At 46.7% G+C, this 24,019-nt stretch overlaps 1 protein-coding gene across 5 annotated transcripts in view; it reads left to right on the top strand.

Annotated features, from left to right (window-relative positions):
* ASB3 (ankyrin repeat and SOCS box containing 3) overlaps window positions 1-23,769 on the top strand; it is a 50,737-nt gene extending 26,968 nt beyond the window's left edge. For all 5 annotated transcript variants that reach the window (XM_081001038.1, XM_081001041.1, XM_081001042.1 and 2 more), the window contains 7 exons: window positions 3,079-3,191; window positions 3,895-4,030; window positions 6,658-6,835; window positions 7,980-8,177; window positions 11,825-12,073; window positions 20,944-21,077; window positions 23,246-23,769. In XM_081001038.1, coding sequence (XP_080857164.1) covers window positions 3,079-3,191; window positions 3,895-4,030; window positions 6,658-6,835; window positions 7,980-8,177; window positions 11,825-12,073; window positions 20,944-21,077; window positions 23,246-23,520 — 1,283 coding nt within the window. In that variant the 3' untranslated portion in view covers window positions 23,521-23,769. The remainder of the gene's footprint in view (window positions 1-3,078; window positions 3,192-3,894; window positions 4,031-6,657; window positions 6,836-7,979; window positions 8,178-11,824; window positions 12,074-20,943; window positions 21,078-23,245) is intronic.
* Window positions 23,770-24,019: the final 250 nt, after the last annotated feature.

Below are 24,019 nucleotides of genomic sequence, written 5' to 3'. Positions count from 1 at the left end.
TAAACTGAGCAGTGTTAAACTTACATTTTAGTTGCTCTTTTGTTTTATAGATGCTTTTTTGATTTGTTAACCCTATAGTATGGCTTAACACTGTAATTGTGATATTTAGCTTGTTTTTTAAGTTGCTGGTTTGTTAATAGTGGTTTACAGATTGTAATTGTTTGGCTGATGACTTGTTAATTGTATTATATGATTTATGCTGTACTTCTAATGCTCTGCTCTGTTAATGTTATTTATTGTTTGACCACTCTTAGAATTACATCTCTCCCCCTGCCCCCGCATCATCCTTGCTGCTATCAATAAGTTTTCGTCCTATTCCTAGAATTCCGATTTAACACAGTATTTCACAAAACCTGATAGCACAGTTAATGCTGCAGTTGGGAGGGCATAACCCACAATTTCTTTCATGTTATTTATCACAGCTTTCCTACCCCCCCCACCTTGAAGTTTTAGTTTACAGTGCTGCCAGACACACATTGATTTTTATTTTTATTACTTACCTGTGGCCTTTTCAGACCGACTTTTTGATTTCTCTTGGGAGCGAAAGACTACTGAAGTAAAATGTTAAAGAAATCCTCGCTCCCCGAGCCAGGTTTACATATTCTACTTAAAAAAAAAAATGTTACAGGAGAGACTGTCATTGTGTCTGCCATCTGTAAAAGGTAGGCTTAAGCTGCCGATGAAGCCGCGGAAAATGATTGGACACGACTCTGATGTTTCCAAAGTCGCCTGGGAGCGAAGGAAAATCGATCACATTTCTTCTCATGGAGATGGGGAATCTGCTGAGAGAGATAAGCTGATGACGTGCCCCTTCTTCAGCTTTGTGGTTGTTAAAATCCAGCAGTGGTAAAAATTGTTGTTTAGTCATTTAGTCGTGTCCGACACTTCGTGACCCCATGGACCAGAGCACGCCAGGCACTCCTGTGTTTCACTGCCTCCCGCACTTTGGTCAGACTCATGCTGGTAGCTTCGAGAACACTGTCCAACCATCTCGTCTTCTGTCGTCCCCTTCTCCTTGTGCCCTCCATCTTTCCCAACATCAGGGTCTTTTCCAGGGAGGCTTCTCTTCTCATGAGGTGGCCAAAGTATTGGAGCCTCAGCTTCAGGATCTGTCCTTCCAGTGAGCACTCAGGGCTGATTTCCTTCAGAATGGATAGGTTTGGTCTCCTTGCAGTCCATGGGACTCTCCAGAGTCTCCTCCAGCACCATAATTCAAAAGCATCAATTCTTCGGCGATCAGCCTTCTTTATGGTCCAGCTCTCACTTCCATACATCACCACTGGGAAAACCATAGCTTTAACTATATGGACCTTTGTTGGCAAGGTGATGTCTCTGCTTTTTAAGATGCTGTCTAGGTTTGTCATTGGTTTTCTCCCAAGAAGCAGGTGTCTTTTAATTTCGTCAAAATTAGGAAATGACAGTTATGCACCAGGGGTTAGCCCTGCCCAGACCTTGAACCCGAGGTCTCCTCAGATGAGCAGCAAGGGGAACAGGACCCTCCAGTCAAGGCTGTCCGTGAGCCTGGGGAACCATCACATCTGGGCACTCCTGACCAAGGACCGGAGGTCCCCAAAACACCTGTCAGCTCTCAGGTTCCACCACCTTCATCTTCTCCATGGGCCACAGAAGCAGAGGATGATGGACCAGTTGGGCTGTAACAGGAAACCATGGTTTCTTCTTACTGCCCAAGCCTCCGGCTTGCCCATTTCCCTTCCCTCTTCCTTACATAGCCACAGGGCCAGATTTACGTTTGATGAGGCCCTAAGCTACTGAAGGTAATGGGGCCCTTTATATGTCCAGCTGTCCTTTGTCAGCAACAAATTGTCATTTTTGTGTGTGTTGAATATATGCTATATGCTAATTTATGGACCTAATAGGTATCTAAAGCCAGTTGCACATGTAGAATGCAGGCACCCTATATATAGAAATGAGCAAACCAGTGATATTTCAGGGAGCTGGCTACAAGGCTCCCCATTACTTACATCATAGGAGCCTACACAAAAAAAAACACTGTTGCTGTATGTAGGTTTTATTTTATTTGTTTTTTATCTTATATTTTGGAAATGTACGTCCAGTTTTTTTCCCTTTAAATTTTTTTGGGGGGTCCCAAGAGAGTGGGGCCCTAAGCTATAGCTTGTTTAGCTTATACGTAAATCCGGCACTGCATAGCCATAAGGAAGGCACCAAAAGCTTTTGTTTCCACTTTAAAATTAAGCACCATTTCCCATTACACCTGAACATGAGGAACTGTGGTTTGTTGGAAGAAAACCAGGATTAAGCTGTGGTTTCAGACCCTGGCCTGCTCAAACAAACCACAGTTTCTCGAGTTCGGAGGTAAAGTGGAACAGATTGTTTTAAAAGTGGTAGCAAAAGGTTCTGATCTCATCCTTGTGCACAAGAGGAGGATGGTGAATGAAATATGTTGAGCTCAACACTTCCATGTTGTTGTTGTTCTTCTGTCATTGTTATTCTTGTTGTTTCTGTATTTATTACCTACCCTTCACCACAAGGTCCCAGGGTGGATTGCCAGTGTAAAACACAACATTAAAAACAGATAACATGCACAGCAAGAGTGAGTCTTAAATATACTGTATTTTTCCGTGTATAAGACTAGGTTTTTTTTACTAAAAATAATGCTAAAAAGGGGGGTAGTCTTATACACGGGGGCAACCTCCCCCCATTTTCTTAATTTTGAGTCCCCCAAAATAGGGGGCATCTTATACAGGGGGGCGTGTTATACACAGAAAAATACGGTACATATTTCAAATGTCAAAAGGCCAGGGTAAAGAGGTGTGTCTTCACCATATGATGAAAGCTGATAATGTACAGTTCACTGGCTGCCTAGGAAGTTGCAAATCTTTTGCCTCCAAAGCAGACATCTCTTGGAAATGATTTTTTTTTTACATTTCCTTTTTATGCAGGGAAGTTGAGGGTTGTGCAGTGCTGCACGACTACTTAAGAGAATTAATTCTGACTTCAGTAGCGGATGGAAAACAGCATTCTGATGATGGTGTCGATTAAGATGAACGTATGTGGTGTAGCTGATAAGAATAATGGTTTTTAACCCTCTGTTTATAGCTGTTCAAAATGGACACGTTGACGTGATAAAGCTTCTCCTTCAACAAGGAGCAAATATTAATGGTCCCCACTGTTGGTCTGAATGGAATTCTCTGCACCAAGCTGCTTTTCAGGTAATCTATAAATCCATAATTTCATTTCCATATAAATAAAGTTTTACTCTTTCTCCCTCTCTCTCTTAAAATGGCAGCTTTGTGTAGTCTTTGCATGCTGTTCCTTTTGGTGATTTATGACAGCCGGGTGCAGAAAAGTTAGTTTAAATGCAAATGATCGTTCTGAATACGGCAGGAATTGTGCCGAGCGTTAAACACAGCGAGCATGTTAAAATATTTAAAGTATTACACGTGTTTTAAGAAATGATCAGGCATAACATGGGTGATAAATCTGTTGTTGAACATTAATTTGCTTGAAATAATTCTTTTGTCCCGATGCACTGGGGCTCCTCAAACAACAGGCAGACGAGTTTCAGTATTTAAAAGGTAAAATACAAGCTTGGAGAGTTTTATTGTCTGCAGTTCCCTGCCCAAGCTAACCTCCCAAGTTCTTTGGCACAGAATGCTCTCTGAACTGCTAGAGCAGCGGACGTTCTGGGCTGGGCCTTGCAGAATCCCGTGACTTTGACAGATTAGGCTTTAAATATGTACTGAACTAAATTTCTCCTACATCCCTATTTTCGGAACGTACAGAGTGGTCGAGGGAGGGAGACACTACTAAGCGCTGGGAACCACGAACAACGGCACGGTACTCAATGCAAATACACGTCGAGATCTCACTCTGTTTTTAACAAGAATGAACTCCTTTTTTACCCACTTTCAGAACTACCCGGAGATATTGAAATTACTCCTCGACAAAGGAGCCGAAAAAGAATGTGTGGATGATTTTGGGATCACCCCTTTATTTGTTGCTGCACAGTATGGGAAGCTGGAAAGTTTAAGGATACTTATATCATACGGTAACCCTTTTCTGTTTCTGTGAAGCTGCTGTCTTTCAGCAGATTTCCTTCGTGTAAGCTGGGGGGGTGAATAACAGTATTGCTATTGTTCAATAGAAGTGGCTTATTAACAAAGTGAATGTTTCAAGGAGAAGAGCTGGAGCTCAGGGTTAGAGCACCTGCTGCAGGTCGTAGCAGAGACCTGTAGCTTAGATAGCTTTTAAAAGATTTAAAAGAAATTTATGGAGGGATTTGTTGTTGTTGTTATTTTGTTGCATTATAAAAAGAAAACTAATAGATTTACATCTCCATAAAATGCAAAACTAGGGACGCGGGTGGCGCTGTGGGTTAAACCACAGAGCCTAGGACTTGCTGATCAGAAGGTCGGCGGTTCGATTCCCCGCAACGGGGTGAGCTCCTGTTGCTCGGTCCCTGCTCCTGCCCACCTAGCAGTTCGAAAGCACGTCAAAGTGCAAGTAGATAAATAGGTACCACTCCGGTGGGAAGGTATACAGCATTTCTGTGCGCAGCTCTGGTTCGCCAGAAGCGACTTGGTCATGCTGGCCACATGACCCGGAAGCTGTACGCCGGCTCCCTCGGCCAATAAAGCGAGATGAGCGCCGCAACCCCAGAGTCGGTCACGACTGGACCTAATGGTCAGGGGTCCCTTTACCTTTATCTTTAAAATGCAAAATGGTTTAAAAAATAATGACGGCATTTAACTAAAACGTTGCACTAATGCAAGGATTAGCTATAGTGTAACCAGGTATCCCTTCTCTCCTCACCTGTGCATGTCTGCATCATCCCCAAATCTGCTCTGGAGGATTTGGGGTAACCCCCCCCCCCCAGAACAGGTTTAGGGGGCAAGTGATAAGAGGAGAAGAGAAGAGAAGAGTTGAGAATAGAAAAGTGTTCTATTGCAGAGGGAGAAATCTGGGCACTGATGGACTGACAGGCGTAACACGATGTTGACTACAATCTTAAAGAACAAGAAATATAAGACCATATTCCTAAAAAAACCCATATGACCAATAATAGAAGAAGAAGAAGAAGAGTTTGGATTTGATATCCCGCCTTTCACTCCCTTTAAGGAGTCTCAAAGCGGCTAACATTCTCCTTTCCCTTCCACCCACAAACAAACACTCTGTGAGGTGAGTGGAGCTGAGAGACTTCAGAGAAGTGTGACTAGCCCAAGGTCACCCAGCAGCTGCATGTGGAGGAGCAGGGAAGCGAACCCGGTTCCCCAGATTACGAGACTACCGCTCTTAACCACTACACCACACTGGCTCTCTAGAAATACAGGTTTAGGGGGCAAGTGATAAGAGGAGAAGAGAAGAGAAGAGAAGAGTTGAGAATAGAAGAGTGTTCTATTGCAGAGGGAGAAATCTGGGCACTGATGGACTGACATGCGTAACACGATGTTGACTACAATCTTAAAGAACAAGAAATATAAGACCAAATTCCTAAAAAAACCCATATGACCAATAATGCTCTAGAAAGAACAGATCTAACCCCTCTCCATGGGAAAATGAGTACCATAGTAAAGGCCAGAGTCATTTCAACGTGCAATTCAACGTTAAGAAGCTTGGGCAAGAAGGGTAGTCTTAAAGCTGGTGTCTGAAAGCTGACCATGTTGATGCCAGGTGTTTTTCCCTTGGGAGAGCATTCCACAAATGGAGAACCACTACTGGGGGGGGGGGGGACTCGTTATTGCATTGCCACCTTCTGTACCTCTCTCAAAGGAGGCACACAGAGAACGGCCCCTGGTGATGACTGAAGGGCCGGGGAAGTTGTAATGAAACCTCCACATTTGTAGGCAGTGTATCTCTGATGATCAGATATTGAGGGGATATTTGTTAATGTCATAGTCTGCTTTTGAGCATTCATTTTTTTTTAGTTTTTTTTATTCAAAATTAAAACAAGACATATTATCCAAAAACATATCATCCTTGTTCCCCCCCCCCAATTTTTCTTCCCTCCCCCGCTCCCACACAAAACCCACCCGCCCCCGCCCCCGCCCCCCGACTTCCCTCAGTTCCAGTCTTTGGTTTCTCTGAGACTGCTGTTTTCTGCATGTTACAAAGTTGTATACATCCTTAAACTATTTAGCTGATTGTTATCAATAAAAAGTTTGTGAATGTTTATTCAAAGTCAGCCAAGGAGTCCAGTTCGCTTTGTTGTGTCTTCAGATACTTTGTAAAGGGTTCCCATGGCGGCGCTCCGCCTCCCCGCTGTCCCCCGAGCTTGTGGGGCTGCCCAATATCTGCACAATGCCCGGGGCGTGCTGTGCAGCGCGCCCCAGGCTTCGGGATGCAGGCTGCTATCCGCAAGCCTTGGGAGCCCGACGGGAACTCCCGCGGAGCTCCCAAGGCTTGCGGATAGCTTCCTGAAGCCTGGAGAGCAATAGGGGTCCATGCGCACCGACCCCCCTCGCTCTCCAGGCTTCAGCGAAAGCCTGCATTTGCCCCATAGGACGCACACAGATTTCCCCTTCATTTTTGGAGGGGAAAAAGTGTGTCCTATAGGGCGAAAAATACGTTAATTTACAGCGGTCCTATTGAATGGCAGGAATGTTTGCAACGTGCAGAGCGCTGGGCTTTAACCTCCTCTCTTATTCATTAATTACTGGGTTCTCTGTTGCCTATCAGGAGCAAACGTCAACTGTAAAGCCAAGGATCGGGCCACTCCGTTATTCATCGCTGCACAGGAGGGCAATGATGAATGCACGGAGCTGTTGTTATCCAGCGGAGCAGATCCAAACCTGTACTGCAATGAAGATGAGTGGCAGTTACCTATCCACGCTGCAGCAGAAATGGGGCACAGCAAGTAGGTTCTAGAAGACGCTGCTCCAATTTTCAAGCAAACGAAGTTGTCACTAGACTTAACCTTGTACTCCAGGGGTAGGAAGGTAAAGGACCCCTGGACGGTTAAGTCCAGTCCAAGGCGACTATGGGGCTGTGGCGCTCATCTCGCTTTTCAGGCCGAAGGAGCTGGCGTTTGTTCGCAGATAGCATTCTGGGTCATGTGGCCAGCATGACTAAACTGCTTTTGGCGCAGTGGAACACTGCTGGAAACCAGAGCGCACGGAAACACCATTTACCTCCCTGCTGCAGTGGTACCTATTTATCTACTTGCACTGGCGTGCTTTCAAACTGCTTAGGTTGGCAGGAGCTGGGACAGAGCAACGGGAGCTCACTCCGCCGCAGAGATTCGAATGTAGGGGCGCGGGTGGCGCTGTGGTCTAAATCATTGAGCCTCTTGGGTTTGCCGATCCAAAGGTCCAGGGGCAGGAAGTTCCACTGGCTCAGAGACCAGAACCCCACTTGAGCTGGGATGCGGGGCTTACATCAGTGTATCGCTTGCTGAACTGGCATTAGGGACATGTGCTGGCGCAGCCCTGGCGGAGCCTTGACTCAGCCAGCAAATCTGCTGAATGCAAAGTCTCTCATCCAGGTAGATCTTAGGTTTGGATTGCCCTTCAAATCTATGTAAACCAAGATTTAACTGCATTTTAATTTCAACGCTATATTTTAAAGTAATGTACAAATGTGTGATCCTCCCCCCCCCCCCCGCAATCCATTAAGGATCAACCTGTTTTAAACCCTGGAATCACTGTTTTAATATTTACCGTATTTTTTGCTCTATAAGACTCACTTTTTCTCTCCTAAAAAGTAAGGGGAAATGTGTGTGTGTCTTATGGAGCAAAGGCAGGCTGTGCAGCTATCACAGAAGCCAGAACAGCAAGAGGGATTGCTGCTTTCACTGCGCAGCGATCCCTCTTGCTGTTCTGGCTTCTGACTTTCAGAATATTTTTTTCTTGTTTTCCTCCTCCAAAAACTTATAGAGCGAAAAATACGGTATGTAACACTGAAAGGTGGTTAAGTTGGGTTGCTGGTTTTTAAAGCGCCAGGAAAGATTTTGCTCTTGCACTGAAACCTGTAGCAATAACAAGCACTTTTCATATCCTTAGTATACTACGCTTGCTCGTGCCCGTTACTGACCGGCTCTGTGGCAGCGCCGAAGGCAAAGTGAGCCCTGTCTACTCTGCAGTCCTAGGCGGTCATGAAGATTGCTTGGAATTATTGCTTAAGGAAGGTTACAGCCCAGATGCCCAGGCTTGTCCAGTCTTTGGCTGCAGGTCACCCATGCCCTTGGCTTTCCAAAAGGGGTAGGTATCAGCAGGAACTGGCAGGAGAGGGTGGACAAAAAGTCTGTGGCAGTGATCGCTCAGAACCTGACATAAAATAACTTGTTGTTGTTGTTTAGTCGTTTAGTCGTGTCCGACTCTTCGTGACCCCATGGACCAGAGCACGCCAGGCACTCCTGTTTTCCACTGCCTCCCCCAGTTTGGTCAGGCTCATGTTTGTAGCTTTGAGAACACTGTCCAACCATCTCGTCCTCTGTCGTCCCCTTCTTCTTGTGCCCTCAATCTTTCCCATCAGGGTCCTTTCCAGGGAGTCTTCTCTTCTCATGAGGTGGCCAAAGTATTGGAGCCTCAGCTTCAGGATCTGTCCTTCCAGTGAGCACTCAGGGCTGATTTCCTTAAGAATGGATAGGTTTGATCTTCTTGCAGTCCATGGGACTCTCCAGAGTCTCCTCCAGCACCATAATTCAAAAGCATCAATTCTTCAGCGATCACCCTTCTTTATGGTCCAGCTCTCACTTCCATACATCACTACTGGGAAAACCATAGCTTTTACTATACGGACCTTTGTTGGCAAGGTAACTTACTGTGTTCCATATTGCTGTGTAATATATGAAGCTGTCTTCCCCCCTCTGTAGAGCTAAACTCACGTATAGACTTTTTGAACTTCGGTGCTGGAATTCCGCATGCGCCCCCAGCAGGTTTAACTAACGTGGTACCTTGCAGATGTTGTTGACCTCCAGCTTTGATCAGCATGGAGAATAGTCAAGGTTGATAGGATCTGTGGTCCTGCAACATCTGGAAAGAACTACACTGGCTATTCCTGCTCTAGGGCTTTCTTTTAAAAACAGGGGTTTCCTCTCAGGCTGCAAGTGTGTAAACACTAACCTGGGAGTAAGCCCAGTTAAATCCACGAGGCTTCCTGATGAACAGGCGGCCACAGAATTGCACTTCTGCCTGGTGTATACCAGTTCTGGGTCGTATCCAAAGAACCTGGCAAGGATTTCCTTGGGGAAGTTTTCCTCTTTGAAGCAAATACTTGTCGAACACACATTCAGTCTAATTTCCTTGCTTTCAAAGGGTCTTTATCAGCAATCTCTGTCTCTAGGGAACTTGACATGATTTTGTAATTGAGTCAAGTATATTCTTAATTAGCATAGAACTCTCTCTCTCTCCTCCCCACCCATCTCCTTCTGCTTGAAATGGCTGCTTGATTCTCTCCTAATATCAATCTCTTATTTTCCTTTTAAAAAAAGAAGATAATGTTATTAGCATGGATTCTGCTGGGGTTTCCTTTCTATATTACGCACAGAGGGTGCAGGAGGAATTCTTGTTGACGCAGTTTGATTTCCCCCCTCTTCCAGCTTACAGGAAAGGAGAAATTCTGAAATGCGTTAAAACAGAAATGCATTTATCAGTCCAGAGTTTCTCAAACGTGATATGTGTATCTGTTGCTGGTCTTAAAGTCCTTTGCCATATTTTATTGTGTATTTGTATCATTCTTGCCTTTGTCGGTCTTATTGCAATGACTTCTGATGAACCCTAAAAAAACAAATCAGATAAACTGGATTTCTTTTAAAACCCTAGTTATAAGCCCTGTTTGGTGTGGCAAAGGTTGGGTTTTTTTTCCTGTTAGCATTTGCTAATGTTAATATTTTACCTATTTTGAATTTCGTTCTAATGGTCTCTCTTGAGATGTTTTTGCTTTTATCATAACTCACCTTGAGCATTCAGGAAGGCATCACTCTGCAGATACTCTTTTTATGAAATTGTGATAATTAACAACCTTGGTAGAAGTAACAGGGGAAACTGTCTAGGCAGCCTCAGGGAACTGTCCTACATAAATTACAAGAGACTTGGTTTTCCAAAAACAAATTCTTTTTACGTAGAGACGGATCAAACATACAACCCTAAGCCCAAATTATGTGGACTCCTGGAGACAAGATTGCAGCCGCTTTGCTCTTCCTCTGTGTCTGCTGCATTGCTGTGAGCTAAGCCATGGTTTGGCTGAGCAGGCTTGCGGTTTCTTCTGCTCCAGACAATAACCAAGGCTTATAACCAAGGTTTTTTTCCTTCGGCTTACAGCTTGTGGTTTGTCTGGAGCAGACAAACCAGAAGCCCAGATTCAGATGAGGCTATAAGCCAAACCATTGTTTAGCTCGCAGCAGCAGCAGCAGGACTGGAGGAAGAACAAAATGGCTGCAGTCTCCTCTCTAGGAACTCGCATGCTCACATATTAGCAGTAACCCATGGTTTGGCCTTGCACTATGCATGAACCAACTCATGTTTTCAAAACCTGGATGCTTTCAGTGCTTTTTACTTTCTTCCTTTCTGCTTACAGTCATACCTCATGTTACATTTGCTTCATGTTATGTTCTTTCAGGTTACATCCCACGGCGACCCGGAAGTACCGGAAAGGGTTACTTCCAGGTTTCGCCGCTCGGGCATGCGCAGAAGCGCTAAATCGCACTTCACGCATGCGCACAAACACCAAATCATGCCGCACACCTGTGCAGATACCGCACTTCAGGTTGCGCTATTTTCATGTTGCAAACAGGCCTCCGGAACAGATCCTTTTCGTAACCAGAGGTACCACTGTAGTTTCAAAAGCTATTTAAACTTCCAGTAATATAACTAGATGCTGAAGAAGAAACAGGAGGGTAACCAGTGAGAAAGACATTATCCCAGTTTATAAAGAAGGACGTACTTGCAGTTTAACCAGTTTCCCATACTAATGGAAGTAGCTTACGTCTGGCAAGATTAACATGGCTTGTCGCAGATTCAAGAAATACTATTAGAACTTCGCTGTTATATCAAGGAAGTCAGCAGTTTTCAAAGTGTTGTGGGGGACCCAGGGCTTCCTCAGATTGAGGATCTGCCTTCTCAGACAGTTTGCCCACCTCTGTGGATCTTCTCATGAAATGTGTGGTTGCAGGGGAGCATATGCACACATGATTTTATTTGTATGCTGCTTTCCCACATTTCAAACCATGCTCAAGGTGGCTTACAACATGGGGGGGGGGGGGGGAATACATAACTGCAACATAATAAAAGTTGTTGTTGTTGTTTAGTCGTTTATTCGTGTCCGACTCTTCGTGACCCCATGGACCAGAGCGCGCCAGGCACTCCTGTCTTCCACTGCCTCCTGCAGTTTGGTCAAACTCATGTTGGTAGCTTCGAGAACACTGTCCAACCATCTTGTACTCTGCTGTCCCCTTCTCCTTGTGCCCTCCATCTTTCCCAACATCAGGGTCTTTTCCAGAGAGTTTTCTCTTCTTATGAGGTGGCCAAAGTATTGGAGCCTCAGCTTCAGGATCTGTCCTTCCAGTGAGCACTCAGGGCTGATTTCCTTCAGAATGGATCGGTTTGGTCTTCTTGCAGTCCATGGGACTCTCAAGAATCTCCTCCAGCACCGTAATTCAAAAATAATAAAAGTAGTAATACGCAATTGATAAAACATCAAAAAATACACAACCAAGCTGAACAATTCCCATATGAATCACAACACCTAAAATATAGATACGAAAACCAAACAGCAACCACTCACCCTCAAACAACACCCCAGTGTGATTTGCAGTTGTTCCTCTGTAGGCCTTTTGGTGTTCAAGTGCAGACATTTTGAAAAACAAAACTGCATTGACAAATGTGTGTTTTTTGAACATTGGTTGCAGGTCTGGCTTAATCCTCATTCTTCTGAAGTATGGGATCACGCTTTCCGAAGCAGATTTAGGCCTCTGTCTGCATGATGGAAGGTTCTCCTTATTTCAACATTTCTTGAAGCGAGGCTGTAAGCTTCCACGCAGAGAGCACCGGACGGAATTTACGAAGAATGCAATTCTTGCAGGAGACAAGCACAAAGAATGGTTGCCGTCCCTCCTGTTGGCTGGGTTCAATCCGGTGCATCTCCTCAATGAATCATGGTAAGCAAGATTACAGACAGACACACACACATACAAAATATATGACCTGCACCTTCACCAATCATTTTCAGTGCATGTGAAAAATGTATTTATTCAGGCAAGCCTTTGGGGGAAGGGGTTAACGTTTCCTTTTATTCTGATTTTGTAGGTCTTTCACATTTGTGAATTTTCTCCGTGTTGTTTTATACCTTGTTCTGTTTTTAATCAAAGTTTTTTAGTGGTCTCTGCATTATCGGAAATAAAATACACTGTGCATGTGTGAGCAGCATACACACATGCATGTATTCACTTGTGTGTACAGGCATGGATATAGATGCACATCCACTTTGTCTATTTGTGGTTTTTTACTTTGCAGATGCGCTGCACTTAATAGCTCTGGGTTGTTCTGTCAGCACAAGCATTTCTCTCTTCTTCTTCTTTTTAAAATAATTTTAAGAATTGATTTTGTTAAGAAGAAGTACAATCGTAACAAAAAGAAAGAACATCACAGCCTGGAAGGGCAAAAGTACAAAAGTACAGTGCAACTCCGAAGGAACAGTAAAGTATTAACTCCTGCAAGGATTCCCTTTACAAATGAAACAGATATGTAAAAATGAAAGTTGGCCAATGAAGGCTTTCCCCCCACCTGTGAGTTGTGTTATTATTTAACATAAAGGTTCTATAAAGCCTTAGATGAGACAGTCATCTGCATATGTAGTAGACCCGCAATGTACGCACGTTTAACTTGTGTGCACTCAGCTTTATGTGCTTGACAAAAAAATTAAAAAGTGGCTGGAAAAAACTTTGACAGTTTCACCTGCCGTTGTATCCGATGTGTCTTGACTATATGCAATTTTGGCTTTATGCGCCATTTTAGAATATGGTTCCTGTTGCAGGTAATGCCAATTCTCTGATTCAGTTAAATAAGCACAGTACTGTACAGTAATTGGAAGCAGACTCCTCTGACGGTAGCCTCTTTCTCCCAAATGCTCTCCTTTCCCATGATAATTTCCTCTCCCTTTTAGCCACGGTGTGGTGTTATGTCAGCACCAAGGCCAATTCTAACCATGGTTTGTGAACCAGCTTCAGATCTTCTTTTCAAGCTAATTGTGGTTGGCGTGAATCTCAGGGCACATGTAACACTACACAGTGGTTAAATTGACAAGGAGTTCATGTGCAAAAAAAGGGGGAATGAATGAGTAAGGCATTCCTGATCAATTAACCATGGTTACGTGTGATGGGACGATGAGCTGCTTGTGTGTAAAATCCTAGTCCCTCAGAGTTTGGTCAAGTTTGCAAACCTCTGTCTGTAACGGAGCCCCTTAAACATGGCTCCGTCAGTCGCTGGCAGATTCCGACAGTGGTTGCTTTCGGAATCGCTTCCAACATAAAAGCTCCTTAACGGAAACACGTCTTCTGGACTCTCTGCGTGACAGTTTCCGGCGAGGAGTGGGTGTCCCTACAGGAGGTCCTGAAACCTCCCCACTGTTTTCGCTGGAAGTGTCTCTGAGCCATCCCTCCAGCTCCCTTTCCCTCAGCTCAGCTCCTCTCCCCCTACTGGTTCCCTCTTCAGCTGCTGAGTCTCTCCCAACCTGTGTGAGCCCTTTCACTTCCCTTCCTTCCGATGGCAGTTCCCTGACATCCACCTCCCCTCCAGGGCCCCCTTCATCCCCTCTCGCCCCCTCCTCTACGGGCGGTGAGGAGGCAAAACCCCGGAATGAACTTCCTTCATCTTCCGATGTCCCGAACACTTCTCTCCACCTGTTGCGGTTCCTGGTCTCGAAGTACTCCTCCTCCTCAGAGTCCATCTCCCCTTCCCCTTCCGATTCCGAGAATCCTTCCAACTCCTCCTCCTCATCGGTGGTCCCAAAGTATTCCCTCCGGAACCTCTCCACAGGCTGAGGTTTCCTTGGGAACCTTTGATGGAACGTTTCTATCAATACCTCGTCATTGATATCTTCTGCCATTACCCAAGTGTTTTCTGACTCCGGTTCTCCTTCCCACGCTACCAAATACTCCACCTGATCCCCCTTCCATCTGGCGTCGAGGATTTCTGCCACATGGCTGCTGCATTCCCTTTCTTCTATGACCGGTCCCCGAGTGGCCATCCCTTCTCGTCCCCCCTCATACGGTGACAGTAACGACCTGTGAAATACTGGGTGCAGTTTCATGTGGTTGGGTAACCGGAGCCTGAAAGCCACTGGGTTGACCTGTTGAATGACCTCAAAGGGACCCAATCTCCTGGGTCTTAATTTCTTACAACCTCCTTTGAACGGCAACCCTTGGGTTGACAGCCACACCCTATCTCCCACCCTTATGGTTTCACCTTCCCTTCGGTTCTTGTCTGCCTGCCTCTTGTATTCTTCCTTCGCCCTTTCTAAGTTGAGTTGGAGCTGACGATGGATTGCTTCCATTTCTTCTACAAAATGCTCGGCTGCCGGGACACCCCATCTCTCCCCTTCTCCCCCTGGGAAAGCCCTGGGATGACACCCATAATTAGCCAAGAAGGGGCTCATCCCTGTGGACACATTCTCGGCATTGTTGTAGGCAAATTCCGCCAGCGCCAACTTTTCTACCCAGTCATTCTCTCTGTCATTGACATAACACCTCAGGTATTGCTGGAGGACCCCGTTTGCTCTTTCCGCCTGCCCGTTGGTTTCAGGGTGCCGGGCAGTCGAAAAGTTGACCTCCACCTGCAGTAAGCTCATGAGCTTCCTCCAGAACCTGGAAGTAAATTGTTTTCCTCGGTCTGAGACCACCCTCAATGGCACCCCGTGCAACCTAAAAATGTGTTCTACAAATAACTTCGCTGTCTCTTCCGCCGTGACTGCATGCGAGCAGGCTACAAAGTGGCACATCTTTGTTAGTAGGTCTACCACCACCATGATGGCTGTTTTCCCCTTGGACTTCGGCAGATCAGTCATAAAATCTATCGACACTGCCTCCCAAGGTCGTTCTGGGGTTGGTAAGGGTTCTAATAGCCCCGCCGGTGCCCGCCTCTCCCCTTTGGCTCGCTGGCATTGCTCACACCCTCTTACATACTCCCGTACATCTTCCCTCACCTTAGGCCACCAAAATTCCCTGGTGACCAACCACATGGTTTTGTGTTGTCCAAAATGCCCCGCCGTGGGGCTGTCGTGCAACTGCTTGAGTACCCTCCCCCTTAAGTCTCCTTCAGGGATATACAGTGCCCCTTTGTAATACAAAGCTCCATTTCTTTCCTCGAAACCCCCTGGTTCCTCTCCCTCACCCCTAAGACCTCTGAGCTTATTCTGGGCGTATTCATCATTCTCTGTTTCCTCTACCAGTTCTCTTTGTCCCACCAATGCCGCCCCACACACCCAGCGGTCCTCTGGAATGACATGTCTCTCTTCGGGTGCTCCCTCCCCCTCCAAATATTCAGGTTTGCGTGAGAGAGCGTCCGCCCTAATGTTCTCTGGGCCTGGCACGTAACAAATCTCAAAGTTAAATTTGGAGAACTCCTGGGCCCATCTCACTTGCCGTTGGTTGAGCACTCGTGCCGTCCTCCAATACTCTAGGTTCTTGTGGTCAGTGCACACTTGCACCTTATGTTGTGCGCCAATTAGCAGGTGCCTCCATCTCCGGAACGCCTCATGAATGGCTAGTAGTTCTCGGTCATACACCGTGTAGTTCCTCTCGGATTTGTTCAGCTTTCGCGAAAAAAAGGCACACGGTCTCCACTCTGACTCCTCCTTCCCTGGCTGCAGAAGCACCGCCCCAATAGCTCTGTCTGATGCGTCAGTTTCCACTCTCATCGGTTTTTGTAAATCCACATGCAGGAGTTGTTGTTCCGAGGCGAAGGCCCTTTTTAGTTCCTCAAATGCTCGCTCCGCCTCCTCAGTCCAAACGAACTTCTTCTTACTGCTGAGACAGTCCGTAATGGGCGCCGTCAGGTGGGCAAAGTTTCGGATGAACTTACGATAGAAGTTCCCAAATCCTAGGAACCTCTGCACATCCTTCCTTGTTTTGGGTGTTTTCCATTCCAGCACCGCCTGGACCTTGCCGGGATCCATGGCCAATCCCTTGTCTGACAGGCGATACCCCAGGAATTCCACCTCCTTGGTATGAAACTGACACTTCTCCAGTTTCACCCACAGCTGGTTGGCTTGCAGCCTGCTCAACACTTCTCTGACGTCTCTCACATGCTGCTCCTCATTCTCAGAATACACCAACACGTCGTCTAAGAAGGCCACACAATTCTTGTAAAGCAAAGGCCCCAGGACGTGGTTCATAAACGATTGAAAGCACGCGGAGCCTCCTTGTAGGCCGAAGGGCATAACTAAATATTCAAATGCCCCCAAAGGGGTGAACATGGTGGTTTTCCATTCATCCCCCTTCCTTATTCGTATCAGGTTGTACGCCCCCCTTAGGTCCAGTTTAGTAAAAATCTTTCCCTTCCTGACCCTTGTCAAAATGTCGTCAATCCTGGGCATAGGGAAAGCCACTGGTTCTGACACTGCATTTAAGGCCCTGAAGTCACACACAAGCCTCGGCTTGTTCGTGTTTTTTTTATCCACAAAAAACACTGGGCTGCCCCCCACCGCCCTGGACTCTCTGATGAACCCTCTCTTCAGGTTCTTGTCAATGAACTCTCTTAGCTCCTGCATCTCTCTGTCTGACATGGCGTACAGCTTGCCTACAGGGAGCTGTGCCCCAGGGAGTAAATTGATTTGACAGTCAAAGGGTCTATGCGGGGGTAGTTGGTCAGCTTCCCTTTCGCTGAAGACGTCGCGGAGATCTGCGTATTGTCGTGGTACCTTCACGTTCTCCGTTACTTCAGTCCCTGCTAGGGTGGCTTGGGCCCCTGCCAAACCCTTTCCCTCTTTGCAGTGTTCTAAGCAATGTGCTGAACCAAAAGAAACCACTCTCTGATGCCAGCCCACCAGCGGATCATGTAACGCTAGCCAGCTCATCCCCAATATAATGGGAGCTCCTCCCAAGGTGGCCACATTAAACGCTATCAGTTCGGTGTGCCTTGCCACCTTCATTATCATTGGGACGGTCTGCAAGCTGACTTCTCCTCCCAACAGCTCCCTGCCATCGATCGTGGTCACCTGCAGGGGGTTGCTTAAAGGGATCGTCTGTATCTGGTGTTCAGCTGCAAACTCTTTGCTCATGAAATTGCAGGAGCTGCCTGAGTCCAACAGCGCCTTTATCTTTAGAGGGTGTCCGTTTGGCAGCTCTAGCGCCACTTCTATCACTAGGGCGGGTTTAGGAGGTTCTGGCGTGGGCACTTTCACTGCTCTTTGGCCTGGCTGCTGTGCCCCGACGGTGGCAGCCAGGCGTTGGCTTTTACTTGCTTCGGTATTTCTTCCTCTCTTCCCTCCACAGCTCCTACCATCCCTTGCCATTCCTTCCTCTGGGGGCAGACTCTGGCAAAGTGACCTGGCTGTTGGCAGAGATAGCATTTCCGGGCGCCTTTTCCCTCCTTCTTTCCCCCCTCACTGGGCTTTGAAACTGCGCGCGCGCGCGCTGTTCCGATTTCCATCGGCTCTGCCGGCGGGAAAGTTGGCTCTGGAATGTCTGGAATGCGGAACTCCTTCCAACGTTCCCCCTTCCCTTCCCGCCTCTCCAATGCTCTCGCCTCCTGGCGCGCTCCTATGGTCAGCGCTGATTTGGTCAGCTGGTCCATAGACTCCGCCCTGGGCGCCCGGGAAAGTTCGTCTTTCACAGCTGAAGAAAGCCCTTCTTCAAAGAGCATTTGAATGGGTTCCGCCGATAGATCCCACCCCAATTTATGGATCAACATGGTGAACTCAGTCCAGTACTCACGGACAGATCGGCTCCCCTGTTTGCAAGCCATTAACTGTCTGCGGACCACTCCCTGTTCAATATCGCTGGAAAACATCAGATCCATGGCGCGAAAGAACTTCATCGTGTCCTTTAGGACGTCACTATTCGCTGCCATCAGGGGTCTAACCCAGTCTCTCGCCCCCTTTTCAAGATGCCCAATCACGAAAGCCACTCGTGATTCCTCGTCAGGGAATTCATCAAACTGCAGATTGAGGGCATATTGCATCTCTGTCCGAAAGCCATGATAGTCTTTGGGCTCCCCCCCAAACTTCTGCACCAATCCTGGTACCTTTCTGACGAGCTGGGTGTCTTTCCCCTTTTTGTCTGCATCCTGAGCCCTCCTCTCCTCAAGCCTCGCCGTCTGCAGCGCTAGCTGGACCTCCAACACCCGGTACCTTTCTTCCAGGCTTGGACCCGCTCCAGCTCCTGCTTCTCCGGTTCCGGCTGGGTTGCTCATGATGCCTTCTCCTGCACAAGCTGCTCACGAAGACTGTCGGAATGCTGTGATGGGACGATGAGCTGCTTGTGTGTAAAATCCTAGTCCCTCAGAGTTTGGTCAAGTTTGCAAACCTCTGTCTGTAACGGAGCCCCTTAAACATGGCTCCGTCAGTCGCTGGCAGATTCCGACAGTGGTTGCTTTCGGAATCGCTTCCAACATAAAAGCTCCTTAACGGAAACACGTCTTCTGGACTCTCTGCGTGACAGTTTCCGGCGAGGAGTGGGTGTCCCTACAGGAGGTCCTGAAACCTCCCCACTGTTTTCGCTGGAAGTGTCTCTGAGCCATCCCTCCAGCTCCCTTTCCCTCAGCTCAGCTCCTCTCCCCCTACTGGTTCCCTCTTCAGCTGCTGAGTCTCTCCCAACCTGTGTGAGCCCTTTCACTTCCCTTCCTTCCGATGGCAGTTCCCTGACATTACGACTGAAGAAAAACTGCCTCTAGTGGACATCCTGGTTAGCATTTAACTAGGGTCAAGTTCAGGTTTTAGCCTTGATTAGGACTCACAATGGGGATTTCTGTGGGGGAGAGATTAGGGGCAAAGGAAGCGCATGCTCTTGCAGCCCAATCCCTTAACCATGGTTTCAAGAGCGTTATGTCTGCTCCAGCCCCAAGTCTGAAAAAGAAGCAGGCTTGGAATAGAAGCGAATAATTGTTGACAGACAGTGAAACTGGAAGAGAAGTGACGGCAGAACCTCCTTACAGGGAGAACATAGTGTGGATCTTTCACAGAATTGTGTTCTGTGTTGAATTCCAGCTGTGTTGACTCATCACCGAGGGCAGGAGGTCTGTCTCCGTCAAGTGAAAGGAGAAAACAAGCCGTACGCTGTGTTTCTAAAGGTTTCAGCAAGGGGGTAGGGAAGGCATGTGCAGACCCGCTTCTATGGGAAAGGGGCACAGAATGCCTTTTCTGTGCTGTAAAAGGGCAGGAATCATCTTGTTGCTGAACACACAAGACTTGCAGCTGCGTTAAAATAATAAAAAAAGAGCCCTGTATTCCGAAGCAAAACATTAAAGGTCACTGGATGCAGGCAGCATGAAAAAGGTTCTTTCAACTGCTTCGATCTCTAGGAAAGACCCCTGTACCTTGAAGGCTGCTTCCTTAAGGGAAGCAAAATATAAATCCTTTAATTATGGCACTTGGACATAAGCTTATGGTTTCCAACTGGCAGCCCGCTTGCCGGGTGTAATTTAATACTAGGGGTGGGCGAGCAGAGTAAGTATTGCTGAATTCATCAAGGCGTCGAGAGCCTAAGTTTACAGGCCCCAAGTGCAGCTCAAAGCTGTTCAGCTAAATGAAATGATGTTCTAGTTGAAGGATGATTTCTACCGGGCAGGAGATTCCATATGTACGTTGCGCCTTCGACAAGCTTAGCAAGCCCTGGTTCAAACTGCTTGTGTGTGTGTGTGTGTTTTAGGGCAGGAGTTTGGGAGCCACATATTGTTGGATTCAAGCTCCCATCATCCCCAGCCAGCATGGCCAATGATCAGAAAGCCCTGCTCTAAGCTTCATGGGCACATCCATCCCCATGGACACCACCTTCTTGGGTTGAGCTGGAAACACAAGAAGAGTCTTACTGGATGAGGCTATGGGCCCAACCAGTCCAGCTCTCTGTTCTCAGACTGGCCAACCAAGCAGGACTTGAGGGCAACCGTACTGTTGCGGTTTCTGGTACAGTGGTGCCTCGCAAGACGAAATTAATTCGTTCCGCGAGTTTTGTCGTCTTGCGATTTTTTCGTCTTGCGAAGCACGGTGTTGGGAAAGTTTTGGAAAAGCTTCAAAAATACCAAAGTCTTTAAAAACCTCAAAAAAGGCTACCACACCGCGTTCTATGAGTTGCTCCTTGAAGTCAAGTCGCAACCGTATTAAGAAAAAGGAAACAAACTTGCGAAGCAAGCCCATAGGGAAAATCGTCTTGCGAAGCAGCTAAAAAAACAAAAAAACCCTTTCGTCTAGCGAGTTTTTTGTCTTGAGAGGCATTCGTCTTGCGAGGTACCACTGTAACTGGTCTTCAGAAGCATGTTGCCTCCAGCGATGGAGGAAAGGTCTGCAGTGACTTTTCTTGTGTTCACCTGGAACACAAGTAGAGTGGCTCAGGGTCCGCCATCTCAGAGGAAGTTCACACAGTCAAGTGAAAATGTAAACGCCCCCTCCAAATGTTCCCTGATCAACACAGGTCAGGGGAAGCTCAGGGACTGAGCAGACAGGACGATGTACAATGTGATTTTGGAGATGAGACTTTGGGGATGCGGTTTCTTCCTGACACATACCGTATTTTTCGCTCTATAAGACGCAGCAGGCCACAAGACACACCTAGTTTTTGGAGGAGGAAAACAAGAAAAAAAATATTCTGAATCTCAGAAGCCAGAACAGCAAGAGGGATCGCTGTGCAGTGAAAGCAGCAATCCCTCTTGCTGTTCTGGCTTCTGGGATAACTGCGCAGCCTGCATTCACTCCATAAGATGCACACACATTTCCCCTTACTTTTTAGGAGGGAAAAGGTGAGTCTTATAGAGCAAAAAATACGGTATTTGCATCTTCAGGCAAAAGCTCTCCTAATAACCGAGTTCTGCTCGATCGTAGGGTTTCCTCTGTAAGCAGTGACACTCTCAACTTCCTTCTGGAGTTCACTAACTGGAAGAGGCTTCCCTGGGACGTGGAGCAGATCCTTTCCGACCACAAAGAAACCTCCGCCTGGGTGACTTGCAGTCACTTCGGTAAGTGACTCTATGCAATCTGTTTTTATTTCCCGGCATAGATGACAAAACTGCTTTTGGGGTTGACGTGCATTACGAACGCTTGGGCAAAATAATGTGGAGCCTGTAAAAGAAGCGGTGCGGATCTTGATCCAGAGTAATTGTGTTTCACAAAAATCCGTGCTTCCCTGTAGAAGGCTTCGTTGCCAGGCAGACCGCGAAACCTGCCATGCTGGGTGGAGGTTAGGCTATGGTGGAGGCTTTACTCTGATGGCAGAGGCCTCTAAAGCAGAGGGCACCCACTGAAAGTGTGGGGTGGCGGTGGTGGCGGTGGAAGCTGTATCCCACCAATGGTAGTTTATCTCCCCCTGCCCCACAAATGGCTGAGAGAGGTGGTGGAGCCAGACTAGCCAAGAATCTGTTGCATCCTAAGCTGGTCCAGTTTCTTGGGGTCCCTTCCAACTCTATCATAACCTTCCAACTCTATCATACCTACCTTCCAACTCTATCATAAGCCTGATCCAGGCTTCTGGGCTGGGCTAGCTTGGAGAGGTGAAAACCAGCAGTTTTATTGCCATTCTGCACTCTGTTCGGCACAAGGTCTATGGGTGTGTAGGGGCTTCACTGCACCATTTAGCCTTGTTGCTCCCAGCTGGGAGTTAGAATTCAGGGATGGGGAACCTGTGGACCTCTAGATGTGGACTGGAGGATGATGGGAGTTGTAGTCCAGTCCAGTATACATGAAGGAGCATCTCCACCCCCATCGTTCTGCCCGGACACTGAGGTCCAGTGCCGAGGGCCTTCTGGCGGTTCCATCGCTTCGAGAAGCCAAGTTACAGGGAACCAGGCAGAGGGCCTTCTCGGTAGTGGCACTCGCCCTATGGAACGGCCTCCCACCAGATGTCAAAGAGAAAAACAACTACCAGACTTTTAGAAGACATCTGAAGGCAGCCCTGTTTAGGGAAGCTTTTAATGTTTAATAGGTTATTGTATTTTAATATACTGTTGGAAGCCGCCCAGAGTGGCTGGGGAAACCCAGCCAGATGGGCGGGGTATAAATAATAAATTTATTATTATTATTATTATTATTATTATTATTATTATTATCATCATCATTATCATAGTCCAGCAACACGTGGAGAGCAGCTTGTTGATTCTCCCTGCCTTCAGTGTAGGATGTTGCTGTAAGTTTGAGGGCTACGAAGGACTGCAACCCAGAGAGCCATTGCCAGTCGGAGTAAATAATTTTGAGCTAGATGACTGGTGGACAGACTCCTTCCTATGCAGTGCAAGCTGGTTTCAGAGCAGAGGCGTCCATACAACACAGCTCTTCCAATTAGCCTTCCCAAATCAGTGGGTATATATAAATGATCCTGTCGTACTGCTTGATCCGGCTCTGGAGATAAAGGTCAGCCAATTACTCCTGGCAGTGGTGAAGCTCAGGACCACCCGCCAGGGAGAAAGAAAAGCGCAGATACAGTATGGAATCGTCAGTTGCTAACTAGAGACTCGGGAGAGTGAAATACCATTTTTTTAATAATAGAAAGGTTAGGCTAGACTCTGATGTCTTTCTTTTTCTCTCCTGTGTACAAGGCCAGCAAACGTATCAGGATGGTTCAGTCTGAATATTTGCTTAATTACCATCTCTTTGTGGTCTCCCTTCAGTTCACTTACTCGCCCTCCCCTGCCCTCAATATTTTCATTATTTTTCTCTCTTGTCTGTTTAAAAGATCTGCAGTATTATTATTTTTTAAAGAATAAGGCAGATGGTGCTATTTAATAGAAGGGAGCTGGTTTCAGTCTTATATTTTAAATTTTATAAACAAAACAAACAAACAAAAAACCCAAGATCATCCAGTTTGCACTGAATTTGCAAAGCAAGTCTGTGGGCTCAGGAACTCTTAATGCAGATTAGATATGTCTTGACTGCTAAGTAGATTCAGGGCAGAAGGAAGAAAGGCTTCCACTCTCTAAACAGTGTGTGATGCATTTATGGAATTCGCCACTGCATGGTGTGGCGATGGCTGCTCGATTAGATGGCTTTAAAAGGAGCCAAGACGAAGTCATGGAGGGGCAGCCTGACCTGTGGTTGTTAACTATGATGGTTTTATGGAACAATTGCAGAAGGGAGCTTGAAGTCGTCTCGGTTGTTGTGCCCCATATAATTCTGTTTTATTTTTCTGCGACAGAGCACATCCCTCCCTTGTCTCATCTTTGCCGTCTGGAGATCCGGTCACTTTTGACGAGCGATCGCTTACGGTCAGACCAGTTTATTCGCCAGCTGCCATTACCCACTTGCCTGCAGGACGCCTTGCTTTACAAAGACGTGTTGAGAAGCTACGCCATTTCGGAATCTCAGCTTAGACTGGGCGAAGTGTACGAACAGAATGTCCCGCCACCTCTTTCCAGTTCAGGAAACACAGAGAGGAGAGAAAACACGAGAACTGAAGCAGGCTCCTCATAGTGCTTAAGGCTTCTGGCTGTCATAAGAACCGTGTTGTGGTGCTCAGTGCAATTATAGACCTCTCCACTGCTGCCCGTGTTAGGATATCCTCTCTTCAGAGATTCTTTAAACTCTTGCTCAGAGGCTTTCAGATAAGCGTCCAAGCGCCGTTCTCTCTCAAAGGAGTTCAACATTCAAATGGATGGAAACACTTGCAAAGGCATAAATATTGGCACAGATCATTCCAAATAAAGACGCATTCCCTGTAAAGTTGGTTGATTTATTTTGATTGTCGTTTATTGTTTTTTATTTCTTACCTGGCTTTTTGCCAGAAGGTCTTAGGCTGTGTTACAACAATATACAATACAATACAATACATTACAAAATACAATACAAAATACAATACAATACAATACAAATACCTTTATTGGCATTAAAGACATTTCAAATCCGAGGGATAAATTTAAAAGGGACAGTGGTCAGGGATGATGGGAGTTGTAGTCCCAAAACATCTGGCAGG

This window comes from Podarcis pityusensis (assembly GCF_964106645.2).
Source record: "Podarcis pityusensis genome assembly, chromosome: 3".
Taxonomy (NCBI): domain Eukaryota; kingdom Metazoa; phylum Chordata; class Lepidosauria; order Squamata; family Lacertidae; genus Podarcis; species Podarcis pityusensis.
This window is presented reverse-complemented; position numbering and strand designations above follow the sequence as displayed.